The 13,088-nt window shown below is 41.7% G+C and overlaps 1 protein-coding gene across 4 annotated transcripts in view; it reads right to left on the bottom strand.

Annotated features, from left to right (window-relative positions):
* The window catches only part of Veph1 (ventricular zone expressed PH domain containing 1), a 255,558-nt gene that overhangs the window by 106,534 nt on the left and 135,936 nt on the right, over nucleotides 1–13,088 (bottom strand). For all 4 annotated transcript variants that reach the window (XM_021158191.3, XM_021158192.3, XM_029474775.2 and 1 more), the window contains exon 9: nucleotides 12,113–12,510. In XM_021158191.3, the coding sequence (XP_021013850.1) occupies nucleotides 12,113–12,510 (398 nt within the window). The remainder of the gene's footprint in view (nucleotides 1–12,112; nucleotides 12,511–13,088) is intronic.

Below are 13,088 nucleotides of genomic sequence, written 5' to 3'. Positions count from 1 at the left end.
GTAGCAGAGGGCACAGGCCCTAACTGCCCTGAGGTCTTACATGATTGCGGCGTCCTCTTTTCTTCAAAGCATGGCAGAAAAGCTCTCTCTTTCCTGTGTCTCTTTTTCCTCTTGGGACCTGGAAGTTTCATCTGTACCTCCACCCCTTCTCACCTTTTTTATTGACAAGTCAAGAACCAATTGAGGCATAAGACCTTAGCAACAGAGCCTCTCCTAACAGGGTTTGGTATTTGATGCAAATTAATTAATAAATTTAAGCGAATAGTGAGAAACCCTCAAAATATTGAATAATATAGCCTGTTTTTTCCTAACAGAATCAAAATCACTGAAAGAAAGAACATAGAACTAATATAAAATGAGGTTTCTTCTGGTGTGTACTTATTAGAATGATAAAATTAGTTATAGAGTTGAAGCTGATTTTAAAAATTCAAATATTGCTAGCTTCATACTTTTGTTGTCTCTGGAGTGAGACCTTTAGACTTAATTGCATTGAGAATGCAGAAAGCATTGAAGTAATCACGTCCAGAGTATACCACATTACCTTAAGCTGTGGGGCTCTCGCTTTAAGCATCTATGAGAAAGCCAGTGTTTAAAACCACCAACATCAGAGCTGCCCTGCTTGAGGACAAAAGGGAGGAGGATGAAGACAGAAATGATATATTAGACACTTGTCAGCAACCACAGTCTAAAGCCAATAGACACTCATAGCACCCAGTCCCAAACTGTGACAAACAAAAATGTCCTCAAACATTACTAAGTCATCTCCTACACTTGTCTCTAATTCAATTCACTGCTTCATTGCTGTGAAATCCTGTAAGTGGCTCCAAGGTCTTTTAAACAACAGCTTGAAAACCCAGAAACTCTCAGTGTACTTTTGCAAGAAACGTAAGGCTATGATAGTAAAAGAAATGAAGCCGCCTAGTCAAGGACTGGGAGTCATCCTAAGCAGAACTGTGACCAGAACACAGTTAACACAGGATGCTGCAGAGCCCAGCATCACAATCAGGGTTCAGGTTGCCAGAATCGCTAGTACAAAAGTAAATTATTCTCACGAGAAATTCCATACCCTGGGCCAGGCATGGTGGTGCACACTTTAACCCCAGCACTTAGAAGGCAGAGGCAGGAGAATCACTGTGAGTTGGAGGTCTGTCTGCTCCACATAGCAAGTTCCCAAAGAATCCAATCCTTGAAGAAAGGTACAGTGTTCAAGCTTCTATGTCCGTTGCCTTTTCTTTTCAACCTGCACCTCAGTGTGATTCTTCACAGGAAAACAATGACAGCATTCTGATGCGTCCCCGAAACTCTCCCATCTCTCCACGGAAGCACATATAAGGATCCCCTTCTTTTCCTTTGTTTTGGTTCTTTTCTTTCTTTTTTTCTTTTCTCAAAGCACTTATCACATTCTAACAACTTCCCTACTGCACTTATGTCTTAGTTAAGGTTTCTATTGTTGTAATGAAACACCATAACCAAAACCAACTTGGGAGGAAAAGGTTTATTTGGCTTACATTTCTATATTGCATTTATTACATTTCTATATTTCTACCAGCCGTATCCAGGGATCCATCCCATAATCAGCTTCTAAACGCTGACACCATTGCATACACTAGCAAGATTTTGCTGAAAGGACCCAAATATAGCTGTCTCTTGTGAGACGATGCCGGGGCCTAGCAAACACAGGAGTGGATGTTCACAGTCAGCTATTGGATGTATCACAGGGCTCCCAATGGAGAAGCTAGAGAAAGTACCCAAGGAGCTAAAGGGATCTGCAACCCTATTGTTGGAACAACATGATGTACTAACCAGAACCCCGCAGCTCTTGTCTCTAGCTGCATATGTATCGAAAGAGGGCCTAGTCGGCCATCAATGGAAAGAGAGGCCCATTGGACTTGCAAACTTTATATGCCCCAATATAGGGGAATGCCAGGGCCAAAAGAATGGGAATGGGTGGGTAGGGAAGTGGGGGGCGCTATGGGGGACTTTTGGGATAGCATTGGAAATGTAATTGAGGAAAATATGTAATAAAAATATTAAAAAAACCAAATAAAATAAAATAAAATAAAAAAAAAAAGAAAGAAACCAGGACAAGAGCTCAAACTGAGCAGAAACCTGGAGGCAGAGCCCATGGAGGATGCTGTTTTCTGGCTTGCTTCCCATGGCTTGCTCAGCCTGCTTTCTTACAGAACCCAAGCTTATCATCCTAGGGATGGTACCACCCACAAGTCCTCCCCTATCAATCACTAATTAAGAAAATGCCCTACACCCGGATCTTATGTAGTCATTTTTTCAATTGAGGTTCTATCTTTTCAGATAACTCTAGCATCTGTCAAGTTGATAAAAAACCAACCAGGGCAACTTATTTCTCATTTGTATTATTTATTTCATGCATTTCCCCAGTAGAACAGTCTTCATGAAGCCAAGGTTATTGTACTGAAGTTTTTCAGGCACTAGAGTGGTTCTGTCATGTAGCAGGCACTCACGAATATTTATAAATGAATAAATAAATGAAGAATAAATGGGAAAAATGAGCAGAACATGGAATTTTTAGTGCTTTAAGATTAATCCTGTGCACTTGAGAATTGTACTAGTACACACACACAACCACACACACACACAACCACACATGTGGAAGTAGAAGTGATGGATTTCAGAGAGACATGGGCGAAGTTTTAAGAGGAGGAGTGTGGGTAGGAAATGATGTAAATACAATACTCATGGATAGAATCCTCAGATTATAAAGTAACTTTTTAAAAAGCAAATCTTAAGTTTAAGTTAGGTAGGAAGAACCAGAGGAACGTAAGGTCATGGAACTCCAAGACAAATTTGTCTTCCTTTTAAATGAACCTATTTTCATCTGATATAATCTACAGTTCGCATAGTTCACTGTAGGGCACACCTGGCTGTTGGTATTCTTCCTCTGCAAGATAATGTTCCTGGCATAGGTCATTACTGTTCATTCAGAAAACACATTTTGCTCATAGTTGTACACCATGAGTAGGTGGTAAGACACTATTAGTGAAGATATAATCAGTTGTAGGGCATAGAGAAACTAATCATGAACTAAGAGACTCTCTCCCTGCTGGCTAGCTTCTCATTGCCAGATGGTGCTATGTAAGTTGCATAGGGGAGAAAAGAAAACACTAATTTTACCTAGAACTGAATTATGTATACTGTCATAATGATCTGTCATACAAGATGTCCTCACTGGTTCATCTATAGGTGAAATGAGTGTTCACCCAACTAGAAATAGCATGAAGGCAACTTTGTGAGCACTGGTACTCTCTTGGACCACTTGTATAGAGATCCAGAAAGGCTTATCTGCCTGTCAATGAATCCAGACATTCAAAACCTGGAAACGACCAGTCCATTTGCTATAGTGTCAAGACTATTCATGGGTAACCAATGGCTCTCTTTGATGTCTGCTTCACAGGAGGAAATTCATGCCTGGTGCAACTTTGGCTAGGAAAGCTATAGGGTCTAGAAGAAAACCTACTGATGTTGTTTTACTAAATGGCCATATTGCCAAACTACCTTCTAAATATTTATTTTTAGCCATAGATTTGTGCTGCTCCCAACCTTGGTTGGCGAAGCTTCTTATTGTACTGGATAGTGCTTAATATAAGGACTTAACACTATTCAAAATATTGAAAATAACCAATGGTGAGTGTTTAGCTGTGGGTGACACCTCTACATCAACCCCCACCTCTCCCCAATCCCAGGCTCAGGGGACATTGTAGAAGAGGGGGCAGGAATAATATAAAGGACAAATGAAGGGGAGGGGTGTTATAAAAGGCTGTTCTCTACATGACATAGTTATCACACATAGGAACTCTCAACGGCAGTGGTTTCTCATTCAAGACCTCCATAACAATTGAGATTGTTAACTACTACATCTTGGAGGTGGGAGGAGATCCTGCTGGCCCTCCCTTAGGTGAGGGAGTAATGGTGGCTGATGGCTGCTGAAGGGAGAAAGAGTCATTTTCCTTTGGGGAAGGGCATTGATAGGTTGCCTGTGCCCAAGTGTATGACACAAACACAGGCACAGCACTAATTGGACTTAGTGAATCACTTTTAAAGGTGCAAGCCAAGAATGAATCCTCATGTAAACTCTGTACCAAGCCATGTGTCAAAACAGTTTCATCAATTGCACACATGTTCTACTGTTTTGGCAGATGGAGGCAGGGCAGGTGGTTGTCTCTGTGTGGGGGTAGGGTGTATAGACACTTTTGGGACCATGAAAGGCATCCTATTTTCTGAACGAGCTGGGTTTAAACCCTGGAGACCCAGCAGATTAATCTGCAAGGGAAGGAAGGCCATGCTCCCAGACACTAGGCTCCTGACACGAGGCCCCAGCTCCATAATTCTGTGGCCATCAGTGACATGGGCTGTCTGAACTCCACCCCCACAGTTACCTGGCAACAGCAAGGTAGCCCAGCCCACTATAAAAGAAGCTGCTTGCCCTTTCCTCACTCTCTTGCTCTCTTACTCTTTTGCTTCTCTCTTGCCCTTTTGCTCCCCCTCTCCCCATTCCCTTCCTTTCTCTCTCCATGTGGCCATGGCCGGCCTCTACTTCTCTACACTTCTCCCTCTCTCTGCATTTCTACAATAAATGCCTTAAAACCATGGGCTAGCTCTTCTCATGGGTACCCTCCATGCTGGAGCAATGGAGCAGGTTTCCCTCTAGAAAGCCAAGCATCCAACCTCCTGCCAGGAGACCTCCGTGCACTCCTGCCACAGGCACCAGCCAAACCAGCCTGCCTGCCAAGCAAGCCGCCTGAGCTAGCCAAACTCATCCCTCCCCACAATAACCTGCCCCCAGAGCTCTCCTCCTACCCTTTTCTCTTCAGCCCCTGGGCCAGAGTCTGCCCAAGGGTCCCCACTTTGTTCTCAGGTCTTCTGCGACTTACAGCAGAGTCTGGAATGTCCAAGAGTGAGAACCTGAAGTGCCTGGCCTCCGTGTAGCCCAGGGACCCCCCACAACTGGTTCTTCTGTGGTGCTCAGCAGGGTCTGTGGTGCCCGAGAGTCAGAGCCCAACTCCGGCAGTTCCGCAGGGACCCCAGACTATATCCTTTCCTCACCCCCGGAGCAGGATCCCGTGGCTTCTTACAGTCCAATGTCCACCTGGTGGTTCTGTGGGGTCCACAGTGCAGTCAGACTTCCCTCGTCCAGCCTTGCCCAGTGACCCTAGCCCTGAGCAGACACAGAACCCCATTTTTTTGTCCCACAGACACTATGCATATTTCTTTCTTTTATTAAAAGTTTATTTTAATTTTTGAAACAGGGCCTCTTTATGTAGTCTTTGCTGTCCCAGACCTTGCTGTGTCAATGAGGCTAGCCTTGAACTCACAGGGATCCTCTTGCCTTTGCTTCCTAAATAGTGAGATTAAAGTCATGTACCGCCATGACTGTGGAAACTCTGCACTTTTTACTTAATTTTGCTAGGAATCTCAGGATACTTAAACAACATGATATTTATTACTTTTAAAAAAGCAGCAGCCATCTTAAAATTTACATGACTAAAACCAAACTTTAATTCCTATCTCTTCGTGTTCTCTCTTTCTGAGCTGTCTTGGTAAAGATGCTTTTATTCTTTGGGTGACCAGGCCTAGCCTCCCTGTCCTCCATCCTCAGGTCACACCCCACCCGTCACTGCTGACAGCTTTGCTTTGCAATATACAAGGTGGGAACACCTCTTGTCACCTGCAGCTCAGCTGCCCTGGTCCACATTTCCCGAATGAAACATCCCTCTGTCTCAGAGTTTGAGTTTGCTGTCTCCCCCACCTTTCCTCTTCAGGCCACCATATGGTGTCACATGTTGCAGAGCCTTCCTCAGCCCCTTGGGTTGACAGCAGTCCCACTTCATGCACATCTGTATCTCCTGTCTATGCTCTGTTTTATAGCACCTACCATGACTGTGTATTGTTATATATTTTCTTTCTTAAAAAATTTATTGCTTACCTTCATCACAGTTGTCTGTGATTTATATCTTCTTGAGACCAGCAGTACCTGGTACCCACTAGAATCTCTATTTGTGAATGAACATGACTTTTTTTTTTCCAAGAGAAAAGAAAAAAGTATCTGTCAGTCATCACTAAGCATTTTACAGTTTGAAAGAGCAGGATACCCTAGGCCTCTCTGTCAGAGTCTCCCTGTCTAGTCCAGTACCACGTCTTATGTATAAAAATGCTAAAGAGATAGACGACAAGGTTCTTGGACCTCAAGGCCTTGAGAATCTTGTTAGGGACACAGTCACCTACTGTAAGATGTTATTTCCTAGATTAGCATTTTATTAATATTTGAATGCATGTGATCTTATGTGAAACATATTTTAACTTAAGTTTTATAGACAAGAAACAGGACCACACCCTTGGAGGTGTGGTTTAAAGTAGGCTAGGCTAGAACCCATGACATCTTTGCTGGGTAGTTTTTATCCACTTGACATAGATATATACATATCTGGGAAGAGGGACTCTTAGTTGAGAAAATGCCTCCATAAAAGTATCCTGAAGGCATGTCTATGGGGTACTGCCTTGATTAATGACTGATGTGGGAAGGCCTAGCTCCCTGCAGGAAGTGCTACCCCTGGGCAGGTGGTGCTGGAAATCTAGGAAGGCAGGTTGGGCAAGTCACAGGGGAAAGCTGGTAAACAGCCCTCCTCCACAGCTTCCTGTCCCATGTTCCTGCCCTGACTTTCTTCAGTGTAATCTGAGAATTGTAAGCTGAAACAATCCCTTTCCTCGCCAAGTTCTTGTTGGTCATGGTGTTTTATCACAGCAATAGAACCCCTAATAAGGTCTAACATGGGAACCCTCCCTGTGAGAAAACAAAAAACAGATGAGAAAAGACAGACCCTAGTCTTGCCATGTGAAGAGTCACCCCTAGAAGAGGACAATGAGTGTTTTTCTAAGGGGAAAGATCCATTCTTTCAGAGTTCCTGAAGACTCCAGGTTTACCTTAATGCCAACATGATATGCTAATGCCTGTGAGACTCTTTGTGTAAACAATTTACCTGAAAAAAAATTATTTCTAGAATATAAAAGTTTGTTGAACTTTTGTATAAGATTAAGGAATTTTTTAATTTTTTAAAATTTTTCTTCTTGCCCGTGCTAAAAGTACAAAAGAGTGGCCCAGGGACTTGCAAAGCATGTCTGTGCTCAATTCAGGCAGGTCTGCTGACAGGTGCTCAGAACCTTGTCAGACTGACCTGCTGGTATAAACACTCGAGTTTCTGAAAGTAAGCTCTCTTAGAACACCCACACTTCTGGCTGCCTGGGGTTTTGGGGAGAACATGTATCCTCCATCATTTGAAATCTGGTGTCTGTGGAGCTAAGTCACCCATGTTCCTCTGCTACCAAACTTTCTCTCTGTCCCATCAACCCCGGGTAACAGTACTTCAACTGCAGCAGAGACCAAGAGACAGCTTTTGTCTTCTTGTTCTGTTTAAATGAGATTTGATGACAACCAGAGATTGTTTGCTTCTCTATAGGGCTGTCACACAGTGGAAGTTGGTGGAAACAGAGGCTACCGTCCAGAAATTTAACCCGAGGCATTAGACTGGAATGCTCTGTTCTGCAGGGGACTCTCAGGGGCTCAGGACCACTTCTGTCTTTTATAGCAGGCAGTCCCAAAACAATGAGAGTGGATGACCAACACAAATCTGAGTGCAAGCTCCTTTGAAAAAAGGATACAGACACAGACGCCATGTGAGCACACTGCCACACGATGCCTAATGAAAGACCCTGCCTTTAGAAGACTATATCTAAGACACTGAGATGCGCAGGAAACCATGTCTGCTCACCTCTTTTAATAAGGGTTATCTTAAGGGCAAGGTGTGTGAAATACATTTTTGCACATTCTTATCTACCTTATAAGCTTACTTGTACCTTTAATTATTTGTTAGGAAGGACCCTTCAAATCTACCAGAAGCATGTCTAGGGTGAACACTATATCAAATGGACTGGTGGTTTCCAGGTTTTGAATGTCTGGTTTCATTGACAGGCAGATGAGCCTTTCTAGACCTTCTCACAAGTGGCCTAAGAGAATACCAATGCTCACAAAGTTGCCTTCCTGCTATTTCTACTTGGGTGAGCACTCATCTCACTTGTAAAGGAAGCTCATGCCCCAAGGTAAGCCAGAATTTGCAAGGCAGATTATGAAATGACTTACTAGTTCAAAGAAAACCCAATTTTACTTTCAAGAGGAAGCTTTTGAAAATGTAGCTAACAGGTAATGACAGTAACTAGTGTCCTCTACTGGTACTTGTAGTCTGGCAAGTGTGGATGTAAAATGTGTAATGTCCTAACCATTGATCTGTGGTCATAGACCTGTCTGAACCTTAAGCCTACTCTTGCTTTGGGACACAATGCACAAGGCATTGGATGTGACCTCATGGAAGCAATGTGTAGAGAGTCCTTTTCTGAAGATTCCAGACTTTTCCCTAGTCATGGTGTGTGGAAGTCTCATAGGCTTGAATCCATACATGTGTTGGCTGGAAAAGTCATAGACTCAGTCATGGCTATGTGAGCATCCTTTAGTTGAAATCCTCTCCTTGGAGAAATGGTCCAGAGAGTAACATAACCTGAGAGAAACCCCAGAGAGAGCCCCAAGAAAACCATTTCTAGAAACTGGAATTAGTGTTCCCTGATCAGAGTCTCAGAAAAAGGGCCAATGTGGCATCATTAAGAAAATGAGGCTGTTCTTGATGCTCAAAGTCTGCTCAAAGTTCTCGATGGAGAAATTATCTTAATCCTGAAGTTTGGCTAGTCTATTAAAATAATAGCAAAGATCTCCACACAGAACCAGTAAATGAATGCACATTATTATCACTGATGGACCATTTGCCACTAGGCAAGCCAGGTACCTTGAAGGAAAAAAGGCTATCAGTGAGCCTTCTAATTGTGTGTTTCAACGTGAACCTGAAGCATCACCCTAGGCTCTGTGATGAAAGCCCAGCATGCCCTAAGGCTTTCCTGCACACTATCTTCACGGTGCAGGCTGAGCATGCTCAAAGTGCTCTAGACCAGGATTCTAATCTCTTAGACTCAACGGGCTTCATGACCTTGAGCTCAGAATGTTCAAAAAAAAAAAAAAGTGCTTGTCATCTATCCTTTAACAATGACCTCAAACTAAGCATGCCTAGGAATGTGCCAGACCTAAAGTGCTTTCATATATGAGCAGGGACAGCGACCTATTCCCATAGTTCCTCCCATTGTCTGTTTTCCTCCTTCAGTGAGTACATCTCTCTTCACCTCTTTCTCTCCCAGGGATTTTAGCTTTGGCTTTGCATTCACCAAGATGTAAACCATTATGCAACCATATTACTGAGTGGGACATGGACTATCCATCCATGTTAAGTTAGGAGGTTTTATTTGTAATTAAGCACACAAATGTTTCTTGATTTTTTTACAGCAGATTTTTATATTACTTTAAGGAAAAATCAGCTCATGTGGACTGGTTGGAGGAAGGACTGTCTTCTTGCAAAAATAAGCTTTTTGCAAGTCCGGCTTGCTTGTGCTATACAGATGGGGTGCATTTCCCCCCAGTTAAGAAACACTTCAAGTAAACCAAAGGAATGCTGGTGGGTTCTTACAGGCTCACATTTTTTTTTTTTTTGCAGAACTCCAGAGATGGAGCAGAGTTTTAAAGATTTACTTAAAATTATCTGTGTATATGCTTTTGGCCTCTAATTATTTTGCTCACATTAATGAATAATAATGATTCAAACTTTAAAAAATTCTTTGGCAGATGAATCCAATTTTCTGGTCTTATATGTAAATATAATCAAATGGTGACCTGAGGCCAAGTTTACTTATAGGTACATGATTTCCAGTGACTGGTAACTTGGCCAATCCAATAACAAGAATGCCATGACTAAAAAATGGGTCAACCTCAGTAAGACCTGGAGAGGTGACAAGTGTCTTTTCCAGAGATGATGTTAGATTTGTACACAGCCACTCTCCCATTATTGCGGATCCCCAGGGTGACTGAGGTCAGGGTTAAAATGCTCTTTGTGACCTTAAATCATACTGATTTCAGCAGTTTTGTGACCAGTAAGACTTCTATTCTCTTATCAGCATCTATTATTGAGGTATCAGGTTGAAGTACATGACATTGATGTTTTTTTGTAGATCAAAACAGTTGAACATTTTGCATTTTCTGTTTTCCTCATATGAACCAACCTAAAATGCCCAGAGAGTTTCCTTAAGGGGTTGCTTCAGCTTGTTTTTACAGTGTGGGCTTTGTGTAGCACTTCAGAGAGTTTACTGTTTGTAGTTGCTTCCTACTGTTTGTCTCTTTAATTAAATGTTGCAGAAAGTTTTCGTTTGTTGTTTGCTTCTTTTCTTCTTTGTCTCTTGATTATTTTGCATAATTTATTCAGAAAGGGCAAATGTTTCCTTCAGGCTAACAACACACTTGACATTAACATAGTTTCTCAGCCTGAATCTTCAGTACGTTTCTAAGGAAAGAGATGTAATACACTTGTGCTGATGAGAGTATGAAACAGTGAACGCATGTCCATTAGAGACTAGGTGGTGTCTTCTGAATAGCTCACATGGTGTTTGAAATATCCGCAGTGTCCTAGCCAAAATATTTTGTTGGTAGATGTATTTCCAGGCAGTCATATAAATAGTTTATCCCTTACACATGTCCCAGTACAGGAATTTCCCAGAAAATTACTACAATATAAATGAACTCCAAAATGTCAACTTAAAAAATATACACTAAGTTCCAGGTTATCCCTGGCCAGAAATATCACCATTAAAAGTAAATAAACTTTTTCCCCCTTTTCCTCAGATACTGGATTCATTCACCATTTGGAAAAGAAATCCCAAGTCAGTTAGTTTTGTCTAAAGCCAATTTTAACTCCTCCACCAATTCTTTGTAACTGGGCCTTGAAGTAGTTCTGTAGGTTGTAACATGATTGATACTCATTATATAGTAAACATATTGTATTTTAAGCGAAGTTTCACACACACACACACACACACAGACAGATTGTTCTAGTAAGTAAAATATGTTTAACATATGTTTAAACATTCTCTTTAAAACACATTCCCTTCTTGGCGCTCTGAAATTCACTTATCCTTTACATTAACTTCTTGAACCCATGTTCATGGATTATTAGCAAAATCACAATTATAAAGAGGCCACCCAGATTGCACTTCACTAATCTAAGCATCCCTACAGCCTAGGATTCTTTACTATATAGAAAATATTTGAATGCACACAATACCACTTTCATTTTTACCATTAGAAACGAAATTTAGGAAGCCAATCAGACTACTACAGACATTGAAAGTGTCTGCCCCTGCACAGACATGGCAGCTAACTGCATTTGTTATACATAGACCTCCTCTTCTTTGGCTTAGTAGAACATATTCTATCTTCCTATCAGAAGGGAGAAAAAGGATGGAAAGTAGAGTATGAGTAAGCGCACCCCCAGGGGTCCCCTACTTTCTGCTGCTCCTTTCTGGGGCTGAACTGCCTTCCTTTTTACTTTTGTGAGAAGATGGCATGTTGAGATCTCAAGGGAAGGTCTCTGTTGTCTGAGGATTGTCGAGAAAAGCTCTGAGAGCCACACAGTGCCTTCAAGCCAGTTCAGTCTATGATCAGCCCTGGCACTCTGGTGGTGTTGTAGCTGTGCCTCAAACATTCCCAGAGCCAGGGTTAAAGACACAAAATGTAGGAGAGTGCCAGGGGATTCATTGATTGACATAAATTACATTTAAGAGATTAAATTAATGCAAAATATCTGTGATGACCAAAATGTCAAAATTATAATTAGAGAAAGCTTCAATATACTCAGAGATGATTTCTTTGGACCAAGGATCCCGTGGCAAGACTATGACTGATCCTGTCATGACTTCAATTTGGCTGTGTCTTTTGCACCATTTTAAACCATGTTCCTGTGGCAGGTCTAGCCCCTAACTGTCATTACTTTGTCCTTTGTTGTCTCAGTGTCTCCCATTCTGGCTGGCTTTTTATCTGTGCCACCTTCTGACATGGCTTACTATATTCCTCTTGTCATCTAATCTCTGGGAAATCAGAGACTGTGTTTGGCACTCAGATCTTGAGCCCCATAGGAGCCAGAGCAAGACACATAGCACTTACCTTCAATGGTGCACTGGTCTGGGTTTGGGACCTTTTTTGCGATTTCCAAGGCATACGCCTTCACTTTGCTGAGGTTTTCCCTTAAATGCAAGTAGAGCTTATCTTGGTATTCAACAGGACATGAGGCTGCCTCTGGAATTTCTTCTTGGATGTTTTCTTTAAAAGTTTCGGGCATAGTCTCTGGTTCAATATGTATAATACTTGGGTGTGAAGCTGAGGAATTTCTCAGCGGTGATCCATGAGTGTCTGTCTTAAAGGGCAACTTGCCAATCCCATGGCTGAGTGGGTCTATTTGCGAAAGAGAGATGCTGGCGTGCATTCCTGCCTTTTCTTCGACTTCGTTATCTTCCACACTCACACCGTTTGTGAGCACAGTATTCAAAGCCAAACTTCTAGACCTGTAAGGAAAGGTTAGAAGAGTTTTTTTTTTTTTTATTGTTTTTTTTTTTTTTTTTTTTTTTTTTTAAAAAGCTCTAGTTTCCTGGCAAGGATAAGCAGTCACTCTAGGACAAAAATTTGCTTCCTCTAGACTGAGACACTGTTAATTGATGGAGTAAATCAAAGACCACCTAACTTCCCTATACTTTGCATAAATGCATAGCACTTTGAAAATAGAGGTCTGGAGTTGTAGTTCCCTGGCACAGGGCATGCCTGACATGCACAAGGCCCGGGGGTTTTATCTTCAGCCACACCAAGAAGAAAGAAAGGAGAGAATGCCTTCAAATGAAGAGTTAAATCACTTTCCTAGCAAAGTTGACTATAAAACAGTAGATATAGAAGTTTTTAAATTTTATTACTTTTATGTGATTATTCACTAAAAAAAGCATTATTACTTTTTAAGATTAAAGATTACTTTTTAAGATAAAGTGTGAGAGATGCAACTGACAGCCATTTTGAAAATTAGCATTATTTTAAAAAATGTTTTAAAAACAAAACCTTCTGCTTCTATCCCCCAAGTCAATGGTTCTCACTTTGT

Source organism: Mus caroli, unplaced genomic scaffold, assembly GCF_978045245.1.
Source record: "Mus caroli unplaced genomic scaffold, Mus_caroli_1 scaffold_3, whole genome shotgun sequence".
Lineage (NCBI taxonomy): Eukaryota > Metazoa > Chordata > Mammalia > Rodentia > Muridae > Mus > Mus caroli.
This window is presented reverse-complemented; position numbering and strand designations above follow the sequence as displayed.